We start from the raw sequence: 23,857 nt of genomic DNA, 5'->3' as shown, positions 1-23,857 counted from the left end.
GCTGGGGGCAAGCAGGGGCACTGGGGTGGATTTCTGGGCTGTCCAGGCTGCTTGCCAAGGCCGGCACGCGCCCTAGCTGCCTGGAGACAGGGGACTGCCCAGCCTGGCCCAAAAGGAGGGGAGAGAGCTCCCTGCTACACCTACCCTAAGATGCCAGCCCTCATGTCTCTACCTGTGAAGTGAGGGTGCACTAACTGAGCAGATTCCTGGTCTCTAGAAAAGGGTAAGGGTGAGTACAGGACCATGGGTGGGAGGATAGGCAGAGGATGGAGGCAGTAGCCAGCGAGCTGGCTATACACACAGGGCAGGGACCTCATAGGCATCTCTTCCTGAGATGAGGCTGCCAAGCCTGTTCTAAGCCCCAAGAGACAGGGAGGTCATGGAAGGGGCTGCACAAGGTGAGGGAGCCTCTGCTACCCTCTCCTGGAAGGATCTGTCAAGTGGCAGATTTCATCTTCTCCGTCAGGGCCAAATGGCTCAGGTCTGGATAGACCCAGCTCCTGGACTCTTGTTTATCCCCTCACGGGCTGCCACAGGATTCCCTCTTCCTCTGGCTGGGGTCAGGTTCTAAGCCCCTTCCTGGGACCATTCTACAAAAGGCTAGGAAGAATTTGATAGTAGAAAAGCAACTAGCCATTTCCTCTTAGCAATAACTGAGTAATTAAAACATGATTTCCAAGAGGTCCCGAAGGCTGTAATTGGGCCAGAACTACCTGACAAGGTATGTGGGGGAAGTCCCAGGAATCTTATCTTTCTCACCCACAACTCATACACATGTAAGAACAGGGACCAACCAACACAAGCAGTGGTCCTTCATGACCCCTCAGTCTCATCTGCCAACCGAGTGAGAAGCTCAAGGTTCCCAAAGTTAGGAAGGCCAGCCTGCCGGAAGCCGCGTGGAGACTCAAGGCTCAACCCTGCCATAGGGTGGAGGTGCAAAGCTCTTTTGGAGAATCTGCCACTGCTGTGGAGGCTGCACAAAGCTAGGCTAGGAGGCAGTGTAGACTGCAATGCCTTTTGTCATATGTCATTGTCTGGGACTGTCCTCAGCTGGGATGTGGCCAGGGTGCCTACATGCAGCCTGAAACTTAGCACCTGGTGCAACCAAGGATGCTGTAGGAGATACCAGTGACCATCTGGCCTGATGTTACCTCAAACCCAAAAGCCATTTGCTGCCCACCCTCCCATTTATAATTCCAAAGCCCCACACAGCTGGGCCCTCACACACCCACATCACCCACACTATCCTCACCCACTGGGTCCCCAGCACAACTAGGTAGACACAAGCCCCTTCCACATTCTAAAAGCCACCACAATCCTCTGGCTCCCTGCTCCCATCTAGGCCAGCCCTCCAAAGCCTCTCCCAGATTCCTGTGGGACACCATCCTGCCTCGATGCTAACTACTGCAGGGTCATCAGTGAATTGCCCACCACACGCAGAATAAGGGATAGCCTAGGCACCAGAAAGGAGCCCTCTCTCTACCCAGATGGCTTTAGTGAAGCTGTCCAGCCTCCCTAGGCACATCCCCCAGGCTCCACTAGGCCTGGTTGGTTACCCACCCACCTCAGGCCCCCCTCAATTCCCAGCATGCACTAGGGCATGCATCCCTGAGCTTTGGTCATGCTCTACCCTCCCTTCAGACACCTTTCCTGGCAGACTCCCCAAGCCCCTGAACTGTTCCAGCCTTTGAATTCATCTCACTGTGCTGCCAGGGGCTCTTACACCCTGACCCACAAGAGGAGGTCCTGGAGGGCAGGGCCCTATCTGCCACAGTGTAGAGGAACTGCTCACTGTAAGCACTAACCTTGGGCCTTCATAAAGTTGTCCCTACAAAGATGGCCCTGAGCCTGGACATGCTAAACACTGAGCACAGGGAGGTCACTGCTAGCCTGCATCTGCAATCGTCATACTTATCAAAAGTGCCCACATGCCCTTCCCAGGGCTGAGGCCTGATTAGCCAGACCCTACAAAAGGGAGGGCTTGGAGTACCAGACCTGTGGCAGGACCCTCTGTTAGTGTCTGTGGGCAACTACTCTGGCTACCATATGGCATGGGCTCTGGGATAAGGGGCTAGGATGGCACTAGACAGACCCGCAGGTTGAATAAGAGGTCTCTGCCCTTCTGGCTCAGTGCACATGGCCAGATGCACCCAGGAGAACCACAAAGAGCAGAGCACACAGACGTCCGCAGGATACCACAGAATGCCACCCAAAGGTTCTAACAACTACTACCCTTGGTGGGCAGGAGTAGTACACCCGTGGGGCCCACAGGCACAACAGCAAAGACAAGAAACAGACAGCCAAGACCACTCCACTCCTTCCCAACAATCCCCAGGGAAATGAACATAACCAGGACCAGTAACTTGTCATGAGCATGACTGCATACTGACCAACCACCCCACTGGGCACTACCACATGTCCCTACCTAGTCCTAGAAACACCTGGAGATTTAGGACAAAAACAAAACAAAACAAAACAAAAAAAACAGCGGATCTGGAAGCCCCTCTCTCAGGTAGAAACCCAACAGAAGTGCAGCTCTGTCCTCACAGAAGATGTGCCCATAAGCCATGTGTGCACAGAAATTCACGAAGCAGCACTGCTGTCACGAGCCCAAGTAGAATGCATGCAGCTCCCCCAGAGCAAAGCATCATGCACATATGTGTGGAGTACACACCACCACAATGAAGAACCAGCCCTGGCTGCCCACACAGTAGGGGAGAGTCCCACAAAGAGCGCTGAGCAAAGGAAGACAAAGGAAGATGTGCTGTGTGGCCCAAGCCACAAAAGTCCCCAAACCAACAACACAGTTCCAGGGAGGATGGAGGTCAGACTGTATAATAATCCTTAGAGAAGGGGAGTGACTACAGGTTTCAAGGGGACAAGGTGCCCAGTATGCTCTCATGTGACACTTTTAAGGCTGCCCACCCACAGCACTTGTCCTGTGGGTACATCAACCTTCAGAGTGGACATCAGTCACAGAACAGTCACATACTACAGGCAACCAAGTGCATGTGTGCAGGGCTCACAGTTTAACATAGGAATTCCCTCAGGCCCACAGAAGCCAACAGTGCAGGTTGCCCCATGGAGCTCCCATGGGCCTCTGGAGGACAAGCTGCTGGAGATCAACACCATGCCTCAGATACACAGGACAGAGACCCACAGGGCCATAGGAAGGTCAGGAGAAGGTGGCACAACAAGCTGAGAGACTGTGGGTCTGGGGCCCAGTCCTGCCCAGCATCTCTCTTGGGGCCAGCATCCCTGCCCCTTAGCCTTATAAGGTTCCCCAACCTGCCTCCTGAACAGACCTAGGCTTTGGGGAGCAGAGATCCCTGATGGATGCACCAAACAGGCTTTCAGCCCAGGGGAGGGAGGACCTGGCACAGAGAATGACAAGAGGCCCACACTGGCAAGCCTAGATGCAGAACTTGCTGCCAACTGTTCCACATAGATCTTGAAAGCACCACTGGATTTTCAGGATGTCTGAATTTCAGAATCCTGTCAGGGGAAATGTGGTACAAGGGGAGTGGAAAGAGCCATTCAGAGGGAAGCTTCAGAGATGTGAAGGACACTGGAGGACAAGCAGTACCCCTGTCCTTAGTAGCCCAGGTCCAGAGCAGCAACCACAAGCAAAGCAGTGATGCCTGAGGGGAAGGTAAGGATGGGCAGCTCCAGGTTTGAAGCTGTGAGCACAGGGACAGCAGCCTGGCCAGGCTAGCCCAGGCTCTGGGGAGACAAGCACTACAGCCACAGCCCTCGTTCTCTCCTTCACAGAAGGATCATCACAGAGGAAAAGAATATCAGCATACCCATAGGCCACCACCAACAGTCCCAGGGAGGCAGGGCCCACCCAGTGCAGAGGGAAGGAAACTCAGGACCTGAGAGGAAAGGGCTTCATCTTTGGACGGGTGCAGCTCCAGCACCCACCTAGACAGCTGTCTTGGGCCCCACCCCAAGGCCCAGTATCCTGGGGTCCCACAGTGTCATGGTCTGTATCCCCAGGACACAAACTCATGGCTCACAGCAAGCTTGGGTTGACCCACAACGCTCTTTGTTGCCAAAGCTTAACATCAAGGGATCTCACACAAAATACAGATGCGGGCAGACAGGGCTCACAGTCACCAGAGCAGGCAGGGCTGTAACTGAGGACAACTCTGTATTCCTCAACCAAGCCCCTGGGCCCTGCAGCAGGGACAGAACCTATGCAGGGCTAGCACCATGGCACCCCTCAATAGGCCCACAGGGCAGGGACTGTTTCCACCTTTGCTTTTCAGAAAGGGAGAGTCATAGAAGCCACCAGGCTAGGGAGAGTGGACACCCACTAGCAGGAGTCCAGGGCCTGTTCCCTCTTCACCCACTACAGGTACCTGAGCTGACTCCAGAGGATTCAAACCAGGGGCTTTAAGACTCAAACCTTGGGAACTCCTACAGAGCATAGGGGGTCTCCAGAGGCAACAAGAAGGGTTGGGCGTGGGATGGGCTACATGCAGGGCTGTGGCTCTGGGGGTTTGTTGGCTGTGGGGGACAAGTTGCCTATGTTGGGGTGGGGGGAAGCAGGTGGCAGGCAGGGCCTCTAAGGAAAAGCCAGGAAGTTAGGAAGCATCCCCTGTCAGCCTTTAGCAGCTGAGGTTGGCAGGTATTAATCAGCTAAAATTTTATATAACATTTACAGGAGTCTACCCTGGGGGCCACCCATGATCCCTTGAGCTGTTCAGTCCCAGGTAGTGGGAAAAAAGAGGTCTACCTTAGGCTTACTCAGGGATGGAGAAGGTAACTGAAGTAGGGGCCCCCATGCCTGCCCTCCAGGGACCCATACAAAAGGGTGAGAGGCTACAGTCAGAAGCAAGGACCCTGGAGCCAGAAACCCTGGACACCAACTGCTTCTGCCTATATGCCTCAGTTTCCCCACCTATCAAGGGTTGCTGTGAAAACTCTGTGAGGTGCCAGCACACAAACACTCAATGCATGTACTAAATGGAAAACAGAAGCACAACAGGCTCCAGGTCTGCCTGCACATCTTCACTCCTTCCTCAGGCTGTACTCAGGGAAACCATGGCTCAGAGAAGCTGGACTGGCCAACTCTAGATCACACAGCTGGTGAGGAGACCTGAGACCACACCACGCTAAGCCATATGTCCAAGACAGGTATGAACAACAATGTGACAACCCCTGAAATGCCCTCCACTCGGGCAGGCACATTTGGAGGAAAGGGGTACAGGTGGCAGGTCTAGGGTTGAGGCAGGGCATGCTTCTATGGGAGAGCCTCAAAACCAATGTAACAGAATCCAACTCAAAGACTGCCACCACCAGGCCAGCAGCACCTGGGCACGGCTGACCCCATACCCAGAAAGGGCACTGTCCACTCACGTGCAGTGCATGTTCAACAGATGATTCCAGGGATGGAAAGAATTGGTACCTAGGAAGGGGCTCTTTAAGACAAGTATGGTGGTGGGGAGAGGGGGAAGGTTGAGGAAAAGAGGAAGGGGACTTCTGGTTTTGGCTGCTCCACACCCAATGAAGCCTCTTACTGATGGGCCTTAGTCAAACCCCACAATCTACATGCTAGGTCCCAGTTTTCCCTCTATGGAAGTGGGTAGGGAGGCAGGACTAACTGGACTCAAAAGCTCCCACCCAGAGCTCACCTAGAAGATGCCCTGGGGCAGAGGAGTGAGAAGGAGTTGGGGAGAGGGAGAATAGGGCTGGACTAACCTGTTCTCCCAGACTTGCAGGATGGCCTGCTGCTAGCTATCAACCATTGATAGACTGGATCAGGCTTTCCTAGACCCAGGGAATCTGACCTCTTGCTGGGTCTGGAACACCCTGTGGAATATGTCAGAGAGATCCCCACCTCCACTTTCATGTACCTGCCTCTGGCCCCTACCAGGTACAACCTGTACAACACACCCACAGAGGCTCAGAGGGCTCCTCCCCTGCTCTCCCAGCCCCATGGGGTAGGAAGAAGGAGTGCATGCTGAGTTGGGGCCTGACACCTGGGAAGGGAAAGGGCCCTGCAGGCAGGCTACAGGCAGTACCCCCAATATCAGGGCTGGGAGTGTGAGGTGGGTCACACCAGAGGACTGGTTCTGAGGGCACAGAGGCTTGCATAGATGGTGACTGACAAGAGTCTGCACTGGCCTGCCCCCACACCCTCAGTAGCTGAAGTTATGCAGGCACTCAGCCTCACAGTCACTGTGAGCAGAAACCCACACCATCCCAGTTGGTCTTCAGCTAGCAGCTGGGCCCCAGGGCTACCCCATCCTGTGGAGGGGAGGTGGTGTCCCTTCTCAGAGCTCACAGAATCTGCAAGTGGGTAGGGCATAATTCCCAAGTAGTCACCAGGCAGACATGGGGAAACCTCTCCTGTATAACCTACATGGCAGCTGAGAGCACAGGCAAGCCCAGCCTCCACCCACAGGTGCACAGGAAGCTGTGTCAGCACTAGTCTTCAAGTCAGCTTTTATTTCACTCATCAGGCTACACTCCTGTACGGACCTCTGAAGCACCCCCACCCTACAGTCACCTTGAGAACTTCTTCCACAACAGGCCAGCCCTTCCCTGGTCTGGCCCCCCACCCATCAAGTCAGCCTGATCCACAAGGTACCTTACTCCACTTATTCCTCCAGGAATCCCTCCCAGCCCAGTTCCATAATAGCTTGGCTCGGCCCAACATTTGCTGATAAGAAGGAAACCTGAACTCACCAGACAGGCCTTATTCCACAGAACCCCCAGTTCTTATCCTGAGAAGCCCAGGGGATGATCCTAAAGCTGGTCCCTGTCACTCTGCAGTCAGTCACCACACTACTCGTATCAGCCACTGGCAGGCGGAGGTAAAGGGCACTACCCTTGCTCTGCCCTTGGTCTTGCTGCCTCCTCAAATGGTGGGTGGGCCTCCTTCATAGCACAGGACTACCTCATCAGACACTGGATCACCAGGAGGAGAGGGAACCCAGGCAGGCATGCCTGCCCCTACCGCCCACACACAAAGTTCCAAAGTTACGTGTCCTCAGAGAGTAGGGCCAGCATCTGTAGGCTGCAGGGGGATGGCAGAATAGATAGCCAGGCACCTCACAAACCCTGACCTGCCCAGCCAGTGTCTTTATAGTGTCAGATGCAAAAGAGACACCCAGAAGGAGCAAGGGAAGACAGGCAGGGGCCCACTGAGACACCCTGGCCCACCCTTTACTCCTCGCCTGAGCACCCATGGTCATTGAACTTAGCACAGGGGCGGTGCCCCCACCTCTTCATATACCAGATCTGGCCTCTAGGTCACACAGCAATGCTATCTCCTACCCACAGCTCCATCTACCCCATCACGTCACCCCATCCCCAGGCCTGACCTTTCGGATGTGGCCACTTCTCGTGCCGGTGAACACCACAGTGTGGCCCTGGTAGTCATAAGCAGCCACGGCAGTCAGACCATCCTCCTTGTCCACAAACAGAGGCATGCCCTCAATAGTAATCGTGCCCCCCAGGGGCTGGTTGAAGTCCTGTCCGCAGAAGTCATCGTCGATCTGTAGGGGCTACGGGAGGGTAGAGGTGAGTCTCTGGGCTGCCCAGCCTTCCCCAAACACCTTTTCCCTGAGAGCAAGGCCTGGAAGCCAGGACTAGCCAGCTCTACTAACTGACAGTGCCCACAGAGGATCTTCAGAGACAAGCACATGGCAACACAGAACTTATGGGCACTGCCTATACAGTTCCAAGGGATGAGGGACTCCTGAACCAACTCCACAGATGGAGCAACCCAGGCTCCTTGAGGCTGACCGAGGCCCACACAGGCCTAGGGCTAAACCCATTGTCTCACATGCATACCACACACAGACCCCACACCCAATTTTGGAATGGGAGGATTAAAGAAGGAGGCAGCCTAGAAAAGGCCAGGGTGCAGCCAACCAGGAGGCCAGGCCCACTGCACCAGTGACAGCCACACAGAGGCAGGGGATAGCCGTGGGTGGGGGATGGGAAGCATATATCCTGCCTTAAATGGTTTATTCAAGACAGGAGACAAGGGTCAAACCTAAAAGGCAAAGAGCAGGGCCCCATCTCAGGAGGTGACTGAGCATGAAGTTCCAGAGAAGGCCTGGAGACAGGGAATATGGGGGCTGCTGCTCCACCACAACAGGGAGAATAAGGTGAAAGAGGCAGGTTCTAGGTGTATGACCCTGGTCAAAGGTTTACAGGGGGAGATCACCAATGAGGTAGGATCACCAGGACTAGGAGCCAAAAGGGGACAGACAGGTAGAAAAATAAGGTCAGGGCAGGGCCAGGGTCCTGGAGGGGACCCAAGATAGTGACCTGGCTGGGGAAGACCACAGGATGAATGAAGAAGATGTGAGGAAGAAGTGGGAACAATGCCCAAGGAAAGGGCAGAGCTGGCCATGGGCACAAGGAATGCCAATCACACAATGTGACCTCAGCAGAAGCCACCCCTCCAAGCCTCAGTTTCTCTACCTGTACAATGGAGATAAAACATCTTTCCTGAAAGGCTAAGAAGAGGATGGACAATGCATCTGCCTAGTGTACCTGGGACTCAATGTGGAAATGGCCCTGTCATGAGGCCCCCACTGCATAAGAAGGCCCCCTCTGGATATAAGAAGTGGACCTTCATCGTCCTACCTGCCCTAGACACAAACCAGTGTCACTCTCAGTATAAACATGCTGAGGCCTAAGTGGTTTTCCCTAGGCCTCCCAACAATTCCTGAGTAGTAGGAGTAGTAGGGCTGAGGTATGTCTCTGGACATCCCCAACATGGGTGAATTCTCAAATCTTAACACTCACAACCCTGAACAAGTTTCCCACTAAGCCTGGTGCCTTCCTCTGAAAAACAGTGGATGCTACTACCGGGCTGAATGAAAAAGCCCCAGGCCAGCCCCATCAGGATCTAAAGACAGGAGCTATGGCTGACAGCTACTGAGCTCCCAGCACACATGTGCTTAGGCAGCCCCAATGTCAGGGCTAGTATTCTCTGATTATACTGCCAGGTGAACTGCCAGGGCAAAGAGGCCCAGAGGGCAGACACATGGCCAGGTGCCCAGGACGAGGGTGAACAGAGCCTTTTGATAGGGGACTGTGGGCCAGACAGTGTCTGGTACCCACCTGACCCTGGTCTGGCCTTGGTCTGGCCCTAGCTCTGCCTCTTACTGGCTACTTGTGTGGCCTTAAGCAAGTCACCTATCTCTCTAAGTCTCAGAGACCACATCTGTAAAATGGAGACTAGCTGGAGCCAGCAAGCACCCAGAATACTGCCAAGCACCTTGTCAATTTTATGTCCAACAGGGGCTTGTGGACTGGTGGACACGGTACTGTTCCCTCACCCCCACCTACTAAAGGAAGAGGACAGCACACACCTGCAAGCTGGCTCTGAGGCCAACACCAAGGGGGCAGCCCCTATGGTGCTGCAAGCCTCTAGGAGACAATGGGCAAGCAGCAGCACCTGGCACAGGGCAAGTGCCACATGGGCATGTGGTCAGCACTGCTATTGTTTCAGAGAATGGGGTCACAGGGAGCAAAGGCTGCCCAGTGGGTGAGGCTAGCAGGACAGAGCAGCATCACCCGGGGAGGTGAGGTGCACACTCACCGAATTGATGCAGCCCAGCTCCTTGTTGAGCAGCCAGGGCAGTGAGAGCTTGCCTTCACCACGGTAGCAGGACTGGATACGCTCTTTGATCTTCTCCTTGATGGCTCTAAGTGTAAACAGGCACAGCACTGATTCCTTAGGTGGCTTCACACGGTTCTTCTGGCCCTGAGCGAACACGGTGAAGAGCACATCCTCATCATCAGCCAGGCCCAGCTGGTGGGCCAGAGCACTGCCAGGCCTGCTCAGGTAGGCGTCCTGTACCAGGCGGTACTCCACCCCCGCTTGCTCACAGCCGATGGGGAACTCAACATACGAGTAGAACTTGGGGTCATCGACACACAGCCGCACAATCTTGGAGGTGAAGAAGTGCTCTCCAGCGGCATCAGGAGAGGTCAGCTGTGTGTCCAGCTGCAGAGTGAGGTAGTACACAAACTGCTCACTGCGGAAGCTGTACACGTAGTAGATGTCAAAGGCTGGGAACTTGGACAGTGTGTCTGAAGGGATCTTGAGCTGCGATGACACAAACTCATCCTGGTACACAAAGCTGAACATGTCTGCATCCTCCTCATTGGCCATGAGTCGGCGGCTAGAGAGAGTGGGGAAGTATTCGGACTTGCCATCAATGGGCGTGCCCACAAAGAGCTTGGCCTGGGCCTGGCCTGGTGGCCCGGCAATGAGCACACCTGCCATGCTGCCAGCCTCACGCACACTGGACAGGTAGTGCTCCTTGCGGTGGTGCGGTTCACCCAGCTTAAAGAGGTCATCCAGCCGCAGAAACTGGCAGATGCCCTGGGAGGCACTGCCACAGGCTAGCAGGCGGTTAGCAGCGTAGTCCAAAAGCAGCAACTTGTTGACATTGTCAGTGCTGCCCAGGCCATGTGGGCATGATTGCACACTGGGTGGTGGGTAACACTTCTCATTGTCCTCCACAGGGCCTGTCACATGAGCCCGCAGCAGTGTCAGGTTCCCCGACAACTTATAGATGCGGTTCACCGCACCCACATACACATCACCTGTCTGCTCATGGACCACTAGGTGGGTAAGGCCCCAGTCACTGGCTGAGAAGGTGCGGAAAACAGGTTGCAAACCCCTGCCTGCCCTAGTGGCACCCGCCACTGCCCGAATAACCCCCAGCAACAGCAACAGCATAAAGAGCACCCACAGGCTCAAACGTAGCAGTGGCATGGCAGGCCCGGGCCTCAGGCCTTGGTGCTCAGGTCCTCCAGAGATGTGCATCACGGGGCCAGGAGCTTCATCCCTGTGGGGAAGACAATGAAAGGGGGTGTGAGTGTGGGCAGGGCCTCACCCCCAAAAGGGAAGACATGCCCATATGTCATCTCCTGAGCTCTCTGGCTTGCCTGACCAGGTTGGGACATCCCACACTCCACAATCTAATCCTGGAGAAACCAGAGGTATAGACAGGACAACTTCCTAGCCTAAAGCCCTGCAAACAGCAAGCAGTACACCAGGAATCACCAAGACCAAGCCTGTGATCCAAGACATAGCCCAGAATACTTGTCTAGCCAACAGACATGGACCATGAATGCCTAGACCTACCATTGCTGGACAGGTAGAACAGAGTAAAGGACCCAGGAACAAGGCAGGAGAGAAGATCTGGGGTCTAGACTGGGAGCCATCACCTGACTCAGAGCCTTCCCATGTCCTAGGAGCAAGCCCCCCAAGCCCCAAGTTCCCATGGCAGGCAACAGCCTCTGTCCTAGGCTCTGGGGACACATGCTCCCTTGCAGGCCCTGGACAATCCTACTCACAGGCACTACCTCCACCACAGATGAGGACATATGGGCAGCAACTCTCAATGTGGGCAGAGGGCAATATGGGTCACCTTGGCCCTAGGGCCAGCCCCTTGCTGGACCTTGAGCCCTTTTACTCTGAGGACTGATACAGAAGTCAAGTTGTATGCATCTTCCACCTACCATCCCCATCCCCGGCCAACAGGTGCCCCCAACCTGCCCCCTCAACCCCCACCCCACGCTCCAACCACTCCCAGGTTTCCTGGTCAACTGCCTCCGAGTTCCCCATTGAAATCCTCAACCCAACTCCAAAGAAAGAGAAATTCCTCCAAAGAGAAAGGAAAGCAGGGACTCCCTGAACCTCACGCCTCAGTAGTAGCCATCTCTCCCCAACCTCCAGCCCACAGGCTCACCTTCACCTGCCATTCCTCCCTACCTCATCACACTCCCAGCACCATCCACCCTCACACCAAGCCCCAGGAATGCCCATGACCCTAACCCTTGATCCCCATATCACATCACCCCCTAGACCTCCCCCAACCTGCCTATCCCTCTCCCACCTGGATGACCATAGCACTGCCTCTCATGCCCACCTACAGCCCAGTCTGCACTTGGTAGCTTGGCCACTTTTCTGAACTGCACCTAAGGTCACCAGGCCCCACAAATCCTGCCATAGCTCCCCTTGCTCTGGAAAAATCTCATCTCCCCCCAGTCCAAAAGCTGACAATCAGGTACTGGGTTAAATCCAGACTCTGTCACTGTAGTCATGCATCCCTGAGGAGGGATCACTCCTCTTCCCCAGCCTCAGTTTTCCCATTTACAAAATGAGGAGAACAGCTTCTCTCTCATGGGTAAAAAAGGGAAGGTCAGGGCACTTCTGCAAGGTGCCATCAGCAGGGGTAGTCTCTCCATGCCAGCAAGGACTCTGCCCTGGCTCTGCCAGATGTACTGGGGCCTTTTACCAAATTCCTGGCTGGAAACTGAACCCAGAGATGCTGAGTCCCAACTGCAGGTAGGTTGGCAGGAACTGCAAACATCCTTTGCTCCCAAACAATTATCCTAATATAGACCAACAGCCCCATTTTACAGGTGGGAAAGCTGAGGCCTACAGGACCTTCTGCCAAAAGGACCTTCTGCCAAGGTTGGGAGATGGGCACAGGGTAGCTGGCTCCTAGACAATGCCCAGCAGTCTCTGGGCCTCCATGTCTGCCTTCTCCTGGACCCTTGGACTTTCTGTCCCATCTTCTGGAGTGCTCTTCCCTTTCCTGCCCCCACACCCCTGCTCAGTTTCAGCTGCCCCCCTGACCTGCTGCTACCTGAAGTTAACAGCTGCTCCCTCACAACCAGTTACTCAGTTTGAATTTGCAGCACAAGACTTGCTAATGGCCGTTGTTTCTTATTGTTCCCAGATGCTCTTCCCACTAGACTGACAGCTTTCTCAGAGAAGGGCCAAGCTCTGTGGTTTGCCTCTGTATTTCCAAAGCTAACCCCAGGAGCCAATACTTGGGAATGAATGAATGAATGAATAAAAGAATAGGCCCAAACAGAGCAGGACCTGCTTTCTCACGTTGTTCTCACTTCCCACACACCCTCTGCCCAGTGAATGCCATACTCAGGCCTCAGAGAAACTGAGGTTCAAGAAGCAAGAGACATTAGCCAGGATCCTACCAGCAAGAAAACCAGGTTGTGCTGCCTTGCAGGACCCTCCCAGCAGGCTATATCAGCTGCCTTTCCTTGAGGACCTCTGCCTGAACTTAGCCCCAAGAACTACAGTCACCAGGGACCTCTGCTGGCAGCCAGGAGAGGAGGCCCCAAATCCCCACACCCTAACCCCAGCTCAGGAGTCCAAAGCAGCACAGAGAAAAGGCTCCTCACAGTGGCAGCAGGGCCTGGGCCAAAAGCTGAGTCCATGTGAACACCAAAGAAAACATGAATCACTCACCGTTTATCAGTTCAAAGCAGACCTGCAATTACCAGGGGCTGGGCTCTCCCCTCCCGCAGGATAATTATACACGTTTTAATGCAATTACGGGCCCTACTTTTTATATTAAACAGAGGGATCCACTTAAAAAAGCCACCATCCAAACTCTGGGCCTACCACTCTTCTTCCTCCACAACAGAGGCTGCTGGGGTGGGGGGCAGGCCAAGGGGAGGAGAGGGGAGGGGCAGGCCAAAAGGATGGGACTGCCTGCCAGGAAAAGGGGGATCTGGAACCTAGGCTTGGGTTCCTCAAGCCCACCATCTCACAAGGGTGAGCAAACATGTCTGGGTTATTTCCCCTATCTTAGAAGTAGGGTGCCAGGGGCTCAGATAAATTCAAGGTCACCCAGCTAGTCCTGGCAGGACAGGGACTGATTCCTACACTCCTACAAGGCTGGATGGCCAGGCTTGCTGGACTCCCACATACCTCTGACCTGCCCAGGGAAAAAATGCATTCATTCCAAAAAAATGCATTCACACCAGGGTGCTGGGGAGGACTATGCTAAGCTAGGGAAGGGGAGCACATGCTGTGCTCTGTGGCTGAGAGGGGGTGGGAAAGAGCAGAACCAGCCCCTGTGGCCTGGGGAAGCTCCCCCAGGGAGCCTATTCGCCTATTCTAGAAAGACCACTGTATACAGGAGTTAGTAGGGGAGGAGGCACCCTAGGTAACAGATAGCAAGAGCAAAGGCCTGGGGTGGAACCTCCTGGGCCATGCAGAGGGAACTGGAAATGACTGCAGCTGCAGTCAGAGCCAGACTGGGGAAGGAGAAGCTGAACTGGTGTTGGATGTACCAGCTGCGGGTGAGGTGAGGGACAGAAAGGCCAAGACAGAGGCTGACAGATCTGGCACAGTAGGTTCCACTCCTGGACAGGATGGGCTCAGTTGTACAGCAGAGTATGGAGTGAGCAATGTCCTCTGTTCTCCCAGACAGCCTCCCCCCACTACCATTGTTCACCCTGAGAAATAAAAACCCTCACTGACTCAGAGAGGGCCCAAGCCCTATATTTCTGGCTTGGGATCCTGCTGGGGCTTGGACAGGTTGGGGCATGCTGAGCCTGAGAAGATACTGCTATCCTGCCCAGTGGTATACCATTATCAACCAGGACAGAGAGCTACCTATCACCCCACCTCCCCCAACAAAGGCCTCAGGAGGTGGTCCAAAAATGACCAGTTCTCCCACCACTGCAGTCCTGTTTCTCAGGAAAAGTGCCTCCACTTGGCCTTCCCTGGAAGTGATGCCCTCTTCTCCCCGCCAGTTTTAGACATAGGGTACCTTCCTGGGATATCAAAATATGAAAACCACTTCAGGACCACAGGAGGCCAGCAAGGGCTGTCTGCTTTGTCCATGGCACCTCATTTGTCCCCCACTCCCAGGCACATACCTCAACCACAAAGGGGCTTACTAGACCTCCATCCATGCTGTCCCCTACCTGACATGCCCTTGCTGGGTTTCTCTGTACCCTCCCAGGCTGACTTGCAGCCTGGCCCTGAAGCTGAATGGTCTGCCTCAAGCAATGCAACTGAGTGCTCCTCAGGGCTGGGCAAAGTCTTGGCTGCCTGGTACAAAATCTGGTCTCTCCTGCATATCCCAAAGCCAGCAGGGAACCGAGGATACCTGGAAGGTGCTCCACAGGGGCCAGAAGAGCAAAGGCTGAACCCCACCCCAACCCACCCCCCTAGTCCCTACCCAGACCCAGAGAACTGGCCTCAGCGGGGAAGGTACCGAAGCCCGGCTCAGGTGCCAGAGGAACCGGCTACATCACCCTCAACACACACACCCCTTTCTTTCAAGGGGCGTGGCCCCCGCACCCTACAGAACAGCAATGGCAGCTCCAGGCTCTAAGCAGTCAATGGGTCCCTCTCACCTCCCCCCACCCCTTTCCCAGGCTGCACTTTCGATTTCACAGCAGACAGGAGACTCCCTGGAAGCCCCGCTCCCCCTTCCCAAAGGCAGCCCGAAATCAGCCATGCCGCCTCCAGCTGCGGTGCACACCAGGCCCAGACTCTCCAGGAAGCAATCGGGAGCCTCCGAGGAAAGCAGACTGACCCTGGAGAGGCCCTAAGAAGGGGAGTCCAGGAGGCCCCAGCGAGCAGGGCGACCGCCGAGGAGGCAACCGCACCGCCCCCTCCTAGCCCGGGTGCGCGGCCCTGTGGGCGGGCGGGCGCACGGACACAGCGCCCATCTCCCGGCACCCTACGCCAGGAGGGGTGGGAACGGGAACGGGGACGGGGTGGGGACGGGGCGGGTCCGGAGGAAGCTGCTCTAGCTTCCACCCTAGGGCCCTGAGGGGCGACAGTGGGCGCAGCCCCGCACTCCTTTCTCCTGCTGCTGCGGCCCTGTCCGGGCCTGCACAGCCCGGCCCGGCCCTGCGGGCGGGCAGAGGTCCGACCTGTGGTCCAATCTACGGGCGCGGCCTGGGCCCCCCGCAGGGTCCTTCCCGTGGGGCAGCGGCAAACTTTCTTTCCAGCCTTTGAGGAGAGGGCAGCGCCGGCCCTAGCCTCGCTGCGCCGCACAGAGCACTGCCCCGCGGTGCTCCGCGGGCCGAGCCTGGTCGGCGAGGAGGCCAATGGCGCAGGGCCTTGGGCCAGGTCCGACCCCGACCGAGTGGGGACCGGACTAGTTCAGCGCCTGCACCGCGGCCGCGCGGGACACACTAGGGAGTCGGGCCGAAGCCGCAGGGGCGCGCGGACACGCGCGCCGCAGTACCCCACGCACACTCCCCGCCCGCCCGGTCGCAGGTCCGCGTCCTCCGGAGGCCGCGGCCGCGGGCCGGAGGGCGTCTCCCACTCGGCGCACCCTCACTTGGAACCCTCCCCAGCACCGCTCCCCACCAAGGGGAAAGTTGAGCCCCTACTCACCGGTCGCCCCCGGGCATGCCCCGCAGATGGCCATCCCCGCCTCCCACCGCCGCCTCTTGCTCAGCCGCCGGGCCGCCCAAGCAGCACAGGCCAAGGCCACCGCCGTACCCGGGTTCTGTTGCGTGGCCGCGTCGCCGCTGCCCAGCATGAATGGAGCGCTCAGCCCCGCGCGGCTGCGGACCAGCCTCGATCTCGCCGCCCGCGGAGTGCCGTGCAGCGCGCCTGCGCGGCCCGAGGCCGGGGGCGGGGCTGGCTGAGCTGGCGGGGCGGGGCCCGCAGTAGCCTCCAGGGGGCGCCCAGTCCCGCGCAGCGCGCCTGCCTGGTCCTCCACGCGATCTCAAAGGGCGATGCAGCTGCTGGCTTTAAATGGCTCCGCTCGGGGGCCTTGGAGGGAAGTCCACAGGTTCCCGCCCCCCGCCCCACGCCCGCCCCGCGTCCGGGCTGACCCGAGCCTTTCCAGGGGCTAGGAGCACAAACTCCGTTCACGAAAGGGTAAACCGAGGCCCGAGGAGGGAAAGTGCCCTATCCAGGAAGCTGTGGCGCTGTAGGTCCTCAGCTCTTGGACTCGGTGACCTCAACTGCTGGGTAGGATGGGTACCCTTTCTAGTGTGCAAAACAGCGCCTTGCGCCGGCTGAGCAGCAAGACCCACTGCTGCATATTCATCGGTGCGGACGAGACCCTGGAGGAAAATTGAGTCCTGAGGTGGGGGCGTGGCGGGACGGAAACCCGGCCGCCCTCAACCGGGGCGGGGTGGACCGGGGAGGGGCGGGGCGCAGTGGCTGGGGCTGTCCAGCAGGAGGACAGGCAGCAGTCACCCGTGATGGTGCTTTCCCTGTGGCCTGCAGATTCCGAGAGCCGCCCAAAGATGTGGGCGCGGGGAGGCCTCCTAGCAGACCGCCCCAGGCAAGGAGAGACCAGGTGCAGGAGCGCCTCAAAACTAAAGGACCAGCAAACCTCCTGGTGGGCAGGCGAGCTGCGTAGGTGAGAGCAACAGAGTACCTCCATGTTCATGCTGTGTGAGAATCTGTCATCCCCACAGAGGAGAAAATAGTTATAGTCTCAGGTAAGAAACTTAGATTGGCCATCGGTTCCCTACCACCTCGTCCCTCTTGCTCCCCTGGAGCAGCTGCTATCCTATTTCAGGGTTAATCCTTTCATCAGTTTTTGTGTATTTTCAGTGTAGCCTGCTGCTTTGCTGTGCTTGTGGAGCATCACAGAAATCTGATCTGCTGGATGTGAAGACCCATACTGGTGGGGTTGCTGATGGGCAGTTTGTTCACTCTGCTTTGTAGTGTTCTTGCATGCTGTACTAGTCATCCCTTCTGTTGATGAGCTGGTGCCCTTGGTTTACGGCCACTGTGCAGTGAGCTGTTTTGGACATATCTTTGTACACTGTTGGCAGCAGTTACACCCTGGGGTGGACTGTTAGGTCACCAGGTATGTGTGTATTTAGCATTGGTGGATAACCCAAAACAGTTTGTCCAAGTGATAGCTGGGTTTGCAATCCTGTAGCACTCTGGGAAGGTCCCAGTGTTACCATAAGTAGCTAGATATTAGTAAAGGAAGGAAGCAAAGGGAATCTGACACTGTTGAGCCTCATGGGCTAAGGAGCTGAATTGGACACAGCCTGTTTAGCTGGGAAGTTGCAGCATTCAAGGGCTCCCCTAGGGGATTGCAGCATTGTCCCCCCAAGAGGATTAGCGCCTCTCCCTCCCTGTGTAGGTAGGAAGGACCAATTTTTCAATCTTCCCAGGATACAGCCGTCCATCTCCCCTCCCCCAGACTACATGGGGAAGAAATAAAACAATAAAAAGGAAATTCCTCTGCTGGGCACATGCCCAGTAGAAGCCAAGATGACAAGGGGGAGGTACTTCCACTTTGAGGCATGCACAATAGAAGCTGAGATGGTGGCCATAAAGTCCTGTCTGTCTAGTCTGGGAAAAAGAATAGATGTAGAAAATGGATTGGTTAGGGGGAGGACCTAGTGCCAGCCTGCAAAAGATTGGGAAGTTTATTGGTTAGTTTGAAGAAGGTCCTCGTCCCTCCCAAGACGGAGATGATATAATGTGATATAATCCGAGTTTAACAAAGAATCAGCCTTTCTCTCTCTTCCCCCGTCCCTTCCTCTCTCCCTACATGTGCTCTCTGGGTCACTCAAACCCTGTTCATTCATTTGTTCGGGTGTTCTCTCTCCATAGCAGCTATGTGGCCCTAACAGCTTCCTGGGGCCAACAGCAGACAGCACATACCTCAGCACTGTGCCAGCCAGAGTGCAGCTGGGAACAGACTATGCCAGCTGAATGGCAACAAACAGGGACTAAATTGCATTAAGTTTAGGCATGGCACATGACTTTTGGGCCTTGACTTTTATACTGGGCTGGATGAAGACCAGACTGGATTTTTTTTCACAGTGGGATGGATGGAGGTGAGGTACTTGGAACCTGGGGGTAGTCTTCTATTTCCATCCAAATAAATTTTACCAGCAGACCTCACCCTCCCTTCTGGGTCCCCAAAAATGTTTTCTCACAACACTGCAAGGACCCCATTTCAGCTGGCAATACCAGCATTCCTCATCTTCGCCCACACTTGGTACTGTTGCCTGGAGTTGTTGTCTGTCTGGTGACATGCACTGATTTTTTAAAACATGCACGGATTTTTTATTGTGGCTTTAATTTGCATATCCCTGAGTGAGGGTGAGCATCTTTTTCAAAAGTCCTACTTAGTATTTCATTGAACAAGCACTAATCTTGCACTGAATCTACACAAAACTCTGCTACTTTTAACAAATGAGTAAACTGAGGCAGGAGAGGAAAAGCAATTTGCCCAAGTTCCCTGGCTGGAGAGTGGCAGACCTGAGGGGCCACCCCCAGCAGCCTAGCTCCATAATCTATGGTCTCAGCTCAGCTTCTCTGCTATACTGCACACTCATGAACCAGCAAACCAGACGCAAGCACCACCCTTCCTCGTGGACTTCTGAGTCATACACCTGGGTGTGGATTCTGGGGTGGTTAGTTAATAGGCAACAAGTCCTGTCTGTTTCCAAGCCCAGCTTTCCTATTCTGTGAGAAGGAGTTGGAGACCTGTCTGAGAGATGTGCTGAAGAGGTATGAGTTTGAGCACTACAGTGGGCCTGAGGAAATGTCCATCCCTATTCCTTATGTTGGCACCAGAGCTGTTCCCACCACTCTGCTCCTTGATAACCTATCCTCTGTGGAACCACTAAGGCAGGCACTTGTCAAGGCCCTTCTCATTCTGGCTCAACAGTCCCCAAGAGCCAGGGCCACTCTATTGGGATCCAGCCTTCTGTCTTCACTGTCTCATGGAGTGGCTTAGGAGGGCTGCTAGGCTCTGGGTGGCAGTCTGCTCATAGTTAACATGGCACCGTCTTGTCCTACAGTTGCCCAACCAAGAACCACAGTGTCCTCCTGAACACCTTTCCCTCTCCTAGGGCCCCTGCATCCCTGAGCCCTGTGGATTCTCTTTGCAAACATTACACCAGATTACACTGCTTCCCTCTATCCCCACTCTGTCCCCTGCTTCTGCTCATATCACCATTCTGTCTACTCCCCACACAGCAAAGGCAAGTCTTTCCAAGATGGAAATTTGATTATGTAACACTGAAACATCACACACACCATCAATTCCAGGAGAACCATAGGTCCAAGCACCATTGAGAAAACCACAAAACTTTTAGAAGACAACAGAGCAGATTACCCTTATGACTGTGGGCTATGGATGATTTCTTCAACAAAACATCAAAAATAAATAAATAGGGGAAAACGTAAGTCAATTTGACTACCTTACTATTAGTTATTTTTTGTTCATTAAAAATTAGAGTTCATTGAGATTTATAAAAAGGAAATGGCCAGACAAGCCAGGATTTAGGAAAAATTACTTGCAACACATATTTTTTCCAAATGTGCATATTCATGATACAGAATGAGCTCCTAAGAATCAATGAGTAAAAGACAACAATCCAATAGGAACATGGGGAGAAGACCCCAACAGGCAGTTTGTTGAAGAGAAAATGATTAATAACTGTTGCTCCAATGAGCCCAGTGCAGCAGTACCTGCTCTCTGGAGCTCCACTGAACCCAGGGGCACCCGACCTGAAGTTAGCTAGGAGCTCTTCACCTGCGTGAGTCTGAGTGCCTGGGTGCATGTGCATGTGTGTGTGTGTGCATGTGTGTGTGTGCATGTGTGTGTGTGCCCTGACACTGCTATCCATGGAGGTTGCCCCCATGCAGTTAGAGAGGCGGAAGCCTCAGCTGGATTTGTACCAGGCATCATGGGGGTAAAAGAGTTAGTGGGACAGCTTGAACCCTTCCTCTCTCGGTTTTCTCTGTGCTTTTTCTCCTGTTGGCCAAGCAGTTCAGAAGGGCATGGGGATTGTTGGATGGCATGGAACAATTTCAAGAAATGACTATGACTGGGGTTTGAGAGGAGGTTCTCACCACAGGAACAGCTACCAGGGCCACTTCTGCATACTATTGACTCTGAGCTTTGAACAAAAGTAGATTCAAGAGTGCCTTCTTTTTTCCCACAGTGGGCCCCCACCACTAATGGGTAAGCAGGAGGCCAAGGGAGGGAGTAGAGGGTGTACTGGATACCCCAAACCCTTGGGACATGCCCACTGATCCCTGGCTACTGGGCTCAAAGCTAGAATCATCCTGACTCCTGCCTGTGCTTTGCCCACCATGTCAGAACCATGTCTTACTTTCTCCACTCTTGTCACCTCCTACCCCAAGGATGGAGGCTTTCTTACTCACCAGCTTTCACCTGCCCCTCCCTACCCAGCTCTGTGTGGCTGAAAGGATCTGAGAGAAGAGAAAAGGTAGAGACCCGCCCTGCACTGACCCTCCAAGGATTCCTTCAGCACACAGAACACCTCCACCCCTAAGTCCATGTTATGTGTACATACATGCATATACACTGGGGACAGGCATGGAGCGGCTGTTCCCTGGGGGTTCTTTGATATTTGGTGGGGACTTGCCCTGGGCTGTCAGGCTATGAGTATGAAGTGCTACGAGTCATCTTGGCTTCTCCTCCCAAGCACCTCTGGGGTGGTGCTGTCAGCCACAGAGCCATGCAGCTGGTGTGGACACAGCAGCAAGCCACAGACATTGCTGCATTCTGGAAGCCCACTGTGGCTACTAGGTATAGAAAGGATTGAGGGGCCGGTCCAGGGCCCAGAGATAGCCCCACAATCCAAGCCTTAGGCACGTTGCTCTACAACAGGAGGAGAAGGGTTTAGCTCAGGTGCCAGCCCTCTGAAGAGAAGGTTGCTGGGCCCACCATGGCCTTCACCAGCCCAGCCCATTCTCCAGCCACCTCTGCCCTCACCAGTCAGGTGCTGTTGGTTGCAGAAGACAGAAACTCAACTGGGCTTACACTCCAGTGGGGCCTACACTGGCTCAGATGAGCAGCAGTTGGGCATGGCTGCATGGTCATCATGGGCTCTACCGGTCACTATTTTGGTTCACCCATGCAGGTCTCTGCACATGGTGACCTTGGCAGCTATAGGTGCTTCTTTGCCAATAGGTTCAGGGAAATTCCCAGAATGGAGCCTCATAAAGTGGGCAGGATCAGGTGGCTGCTTCAAACCAGTCGTGGTGGCTAGGGGGTACAACCTGACACTTGGTGGTCAGGAAGCTCTCCAGAGCCAGGGGGTGGTATGGGGAAATGGTTCCCCCCAAGCAAAATCCAGGTGCAATTATCAAAACAAGCAGGCCTGGATGGAGGGTAGGCAAAGCATTCATGGACCACCACCTATTTAACTGCTTCTCCTCCAATGTGCCCAGCATTTTTTTTACCATGTTGAGATTCTTTTTAAAAAATTACAGTTTACATTCAACATTATTTTGTACTGTTGATAGTTTCAGGTATTGAGCACAGTAGTCAGACAATCATATACTTCATCAAGATATTTCCAGTACTCACCTGGCCCATTACATAGTTATTGCAATATCATTGACTGTATTCCCTACACTGAACTTTACATCCCCATGACTATTTTGCAACTACCAATTTGTACTTAATCCCTTCAACTTTTTTACCACCCTTTCCTCTGGCTAACATCAGTCTGTTCTCTGTATATATTACATATGAGTTTGTTTCAATTTTGTTTGTTCATTTATTTCATTCTTTAGTTCCCACATATAAGTGAAATCATGAAATATTTGTCTTTCTCTGACTGATTTATTTCACTTAGTATAATACCATCTAGCTCCATCAGTGCTGTTGCAAATGTTAAGATTTCATTCATTTTTATGGCCTACTAATATTCCATTGTATACATGTACCAAAACATTTTTATCCACTCTATTAATGGGCACTTGGGTTGCCTCCATATCTTGGCTATTGTAAATAATGCAGTAATGAACAGAGGGATGAATATATAGGGTGGGGCAAAAGTAGGTTTACAGTTGTGGGTATGCAAAACACAGAGTTTATTTTTGTTTTATTATTTATTAATTATAGTGTTATTTTTAATATACTTACAAACCTACTTTTGCCCCACCCTGTATTCTTTTGAATTAGGCTTTGGGGTTTCTTAGGATATATGCCACTAGGTTATAGGACAGTTTCATTTTAAATTTTTTGAGGAAATTCCATCCTGTTTTCCACAGTGGCTGCACCAGTCTGCATTCCCACCAACAGTGCACAAGGGTTCTCTTTTCTCTACATCTCCTCCAACACTTGTTATTTGTTGATTTATCAGTGATAGTCATTCTGACAGGTGTGCAATGGTATATTCATTGTGGTTTTAATTTGCATCTCTCTGATGATTAGTGACATTGAATGTCTTTTCATATGTCTGTTGGCCGTCTACACATCCTCTTTGGAGAAGTGTCTCCATTCTTTAATTGGATTGTTTGCAGGGGGGTTGATGTTGAGTTGCACGAGCTCTTCAGAAATTTTGGATATTAACTCCTTATCAGATGTATCACTGGCAAATATCTTCTCCCATTCAATAGATTCTCTTTTCACTTTGTTGATGGTTTCTTTGCTTTTTACTTTGATGAGTCCCATTTATTGTTCTTTTTCCCCCTTGTCCAAAGAGATATACCATATTTTTAGGACCATAAGACACACCTAGGCTTTAGAAGAGGAAAATAGGAGAAAAAATTTTGAAGCAAAAGATGTGGTAAAATATTTAATAACCTGTGACCCCACTCCACCACCACCCCCTCCCAGCAAGCCAGGTAAGCTACATTCAGACTATATGGCACACCTCCATTTTCCTCCCAAATTTGAGGGGGTACATCTTATAGTCTGAAAAAATATGGGTACCAGAAAAAAAATAGTGCTAAGAAAAATGTCAGAGATTTTACTCACTATGTTTTCTTCTAGGAGTTTTATAATTTTGAGTCTTGCATTTAAGCCTTTAATCCATTTTATTCTTTTATGTGGTTTAAAAAAGTTGTCAAGTTTCTTTTTTTTCTTTTTTTTGGCATATATCTGACCAATTTTCCTAACACTATTTGTGGAATAGACTATCTTTACCCAACTGAATGTTCTTATCTCCTTTGTCAAATATTAATTGGCTATAAAGCTGTGGAGTTTTTCTGGGTTCTCTATTCTGTTGCATTGATCCATTCCTGTTTTTATGCTAATAATGCTATCATGATTACTACAGCATTGTAGTACCGGTTGAAATCAGGTAGCTTGATACCTCCAACTTTGGCTCTTGG

The 23,857-nt window shown here is 53.4% G+C and overlaps 1 protein-coding gene across 3 annotated transcripts in view; it reads right to left on the bottom strand.

Moving 5' to 3' along the window:
- The window catches only part of PLXNA1 (plexin A1), a 55,375-nt gene extending 39,005 nt beyond the window's left edge, over positions 1-16,370 (bottom strand). For all 3 annotated transcript variants that reach the window (XM_037034048.1, XM_037034049.1, XM_037034050.1), the window contains exons 1-3: positions 16,163-16,370; positions 9,572-10,829; positions 7,335-7,517 (exon numbers count right to left, since the gene is read on the bottom strand). In XM_037034048.1, coding sequence (XP_036889943.1) covers positions 7,335-7,517; positions 9,572-10,829; positions 16,163-16,179 — 1,458 coding nt within the window. In that variant the 5' untranslated portion in view covers positions 16,180-16,370. The remainder of the gene's footprint in view (positions 1-7,334; positions 7,518-9,571; positions 10,830-16,162) is intronic.
- Positions 16,371-23,857: the final 7,487 nt, after the last annotated feature.

The sequence above is a fragment of the Sturnira hondurensis genome, unplaced genomic scaffold, assembly GCF_014824575.4.
Source record: "Sturnira hondurensis isolate 20B ecotype Veracruz unplaced genomic scaffold, ASM1482457v3 Scaffold0021971, whole genome shotgun sequence".
Taxonomy (NCBI): Eukaryota; Metazoa; Chordata; class Mammalia; order Chiroptera; family Phyllostomidae; genus Sturnira; species Sturnira hondurensis.
Note: the sequence above shows the minus strand (reverse complement) of the source record. Positions and strands in the feature narration are given on the sequence as shown.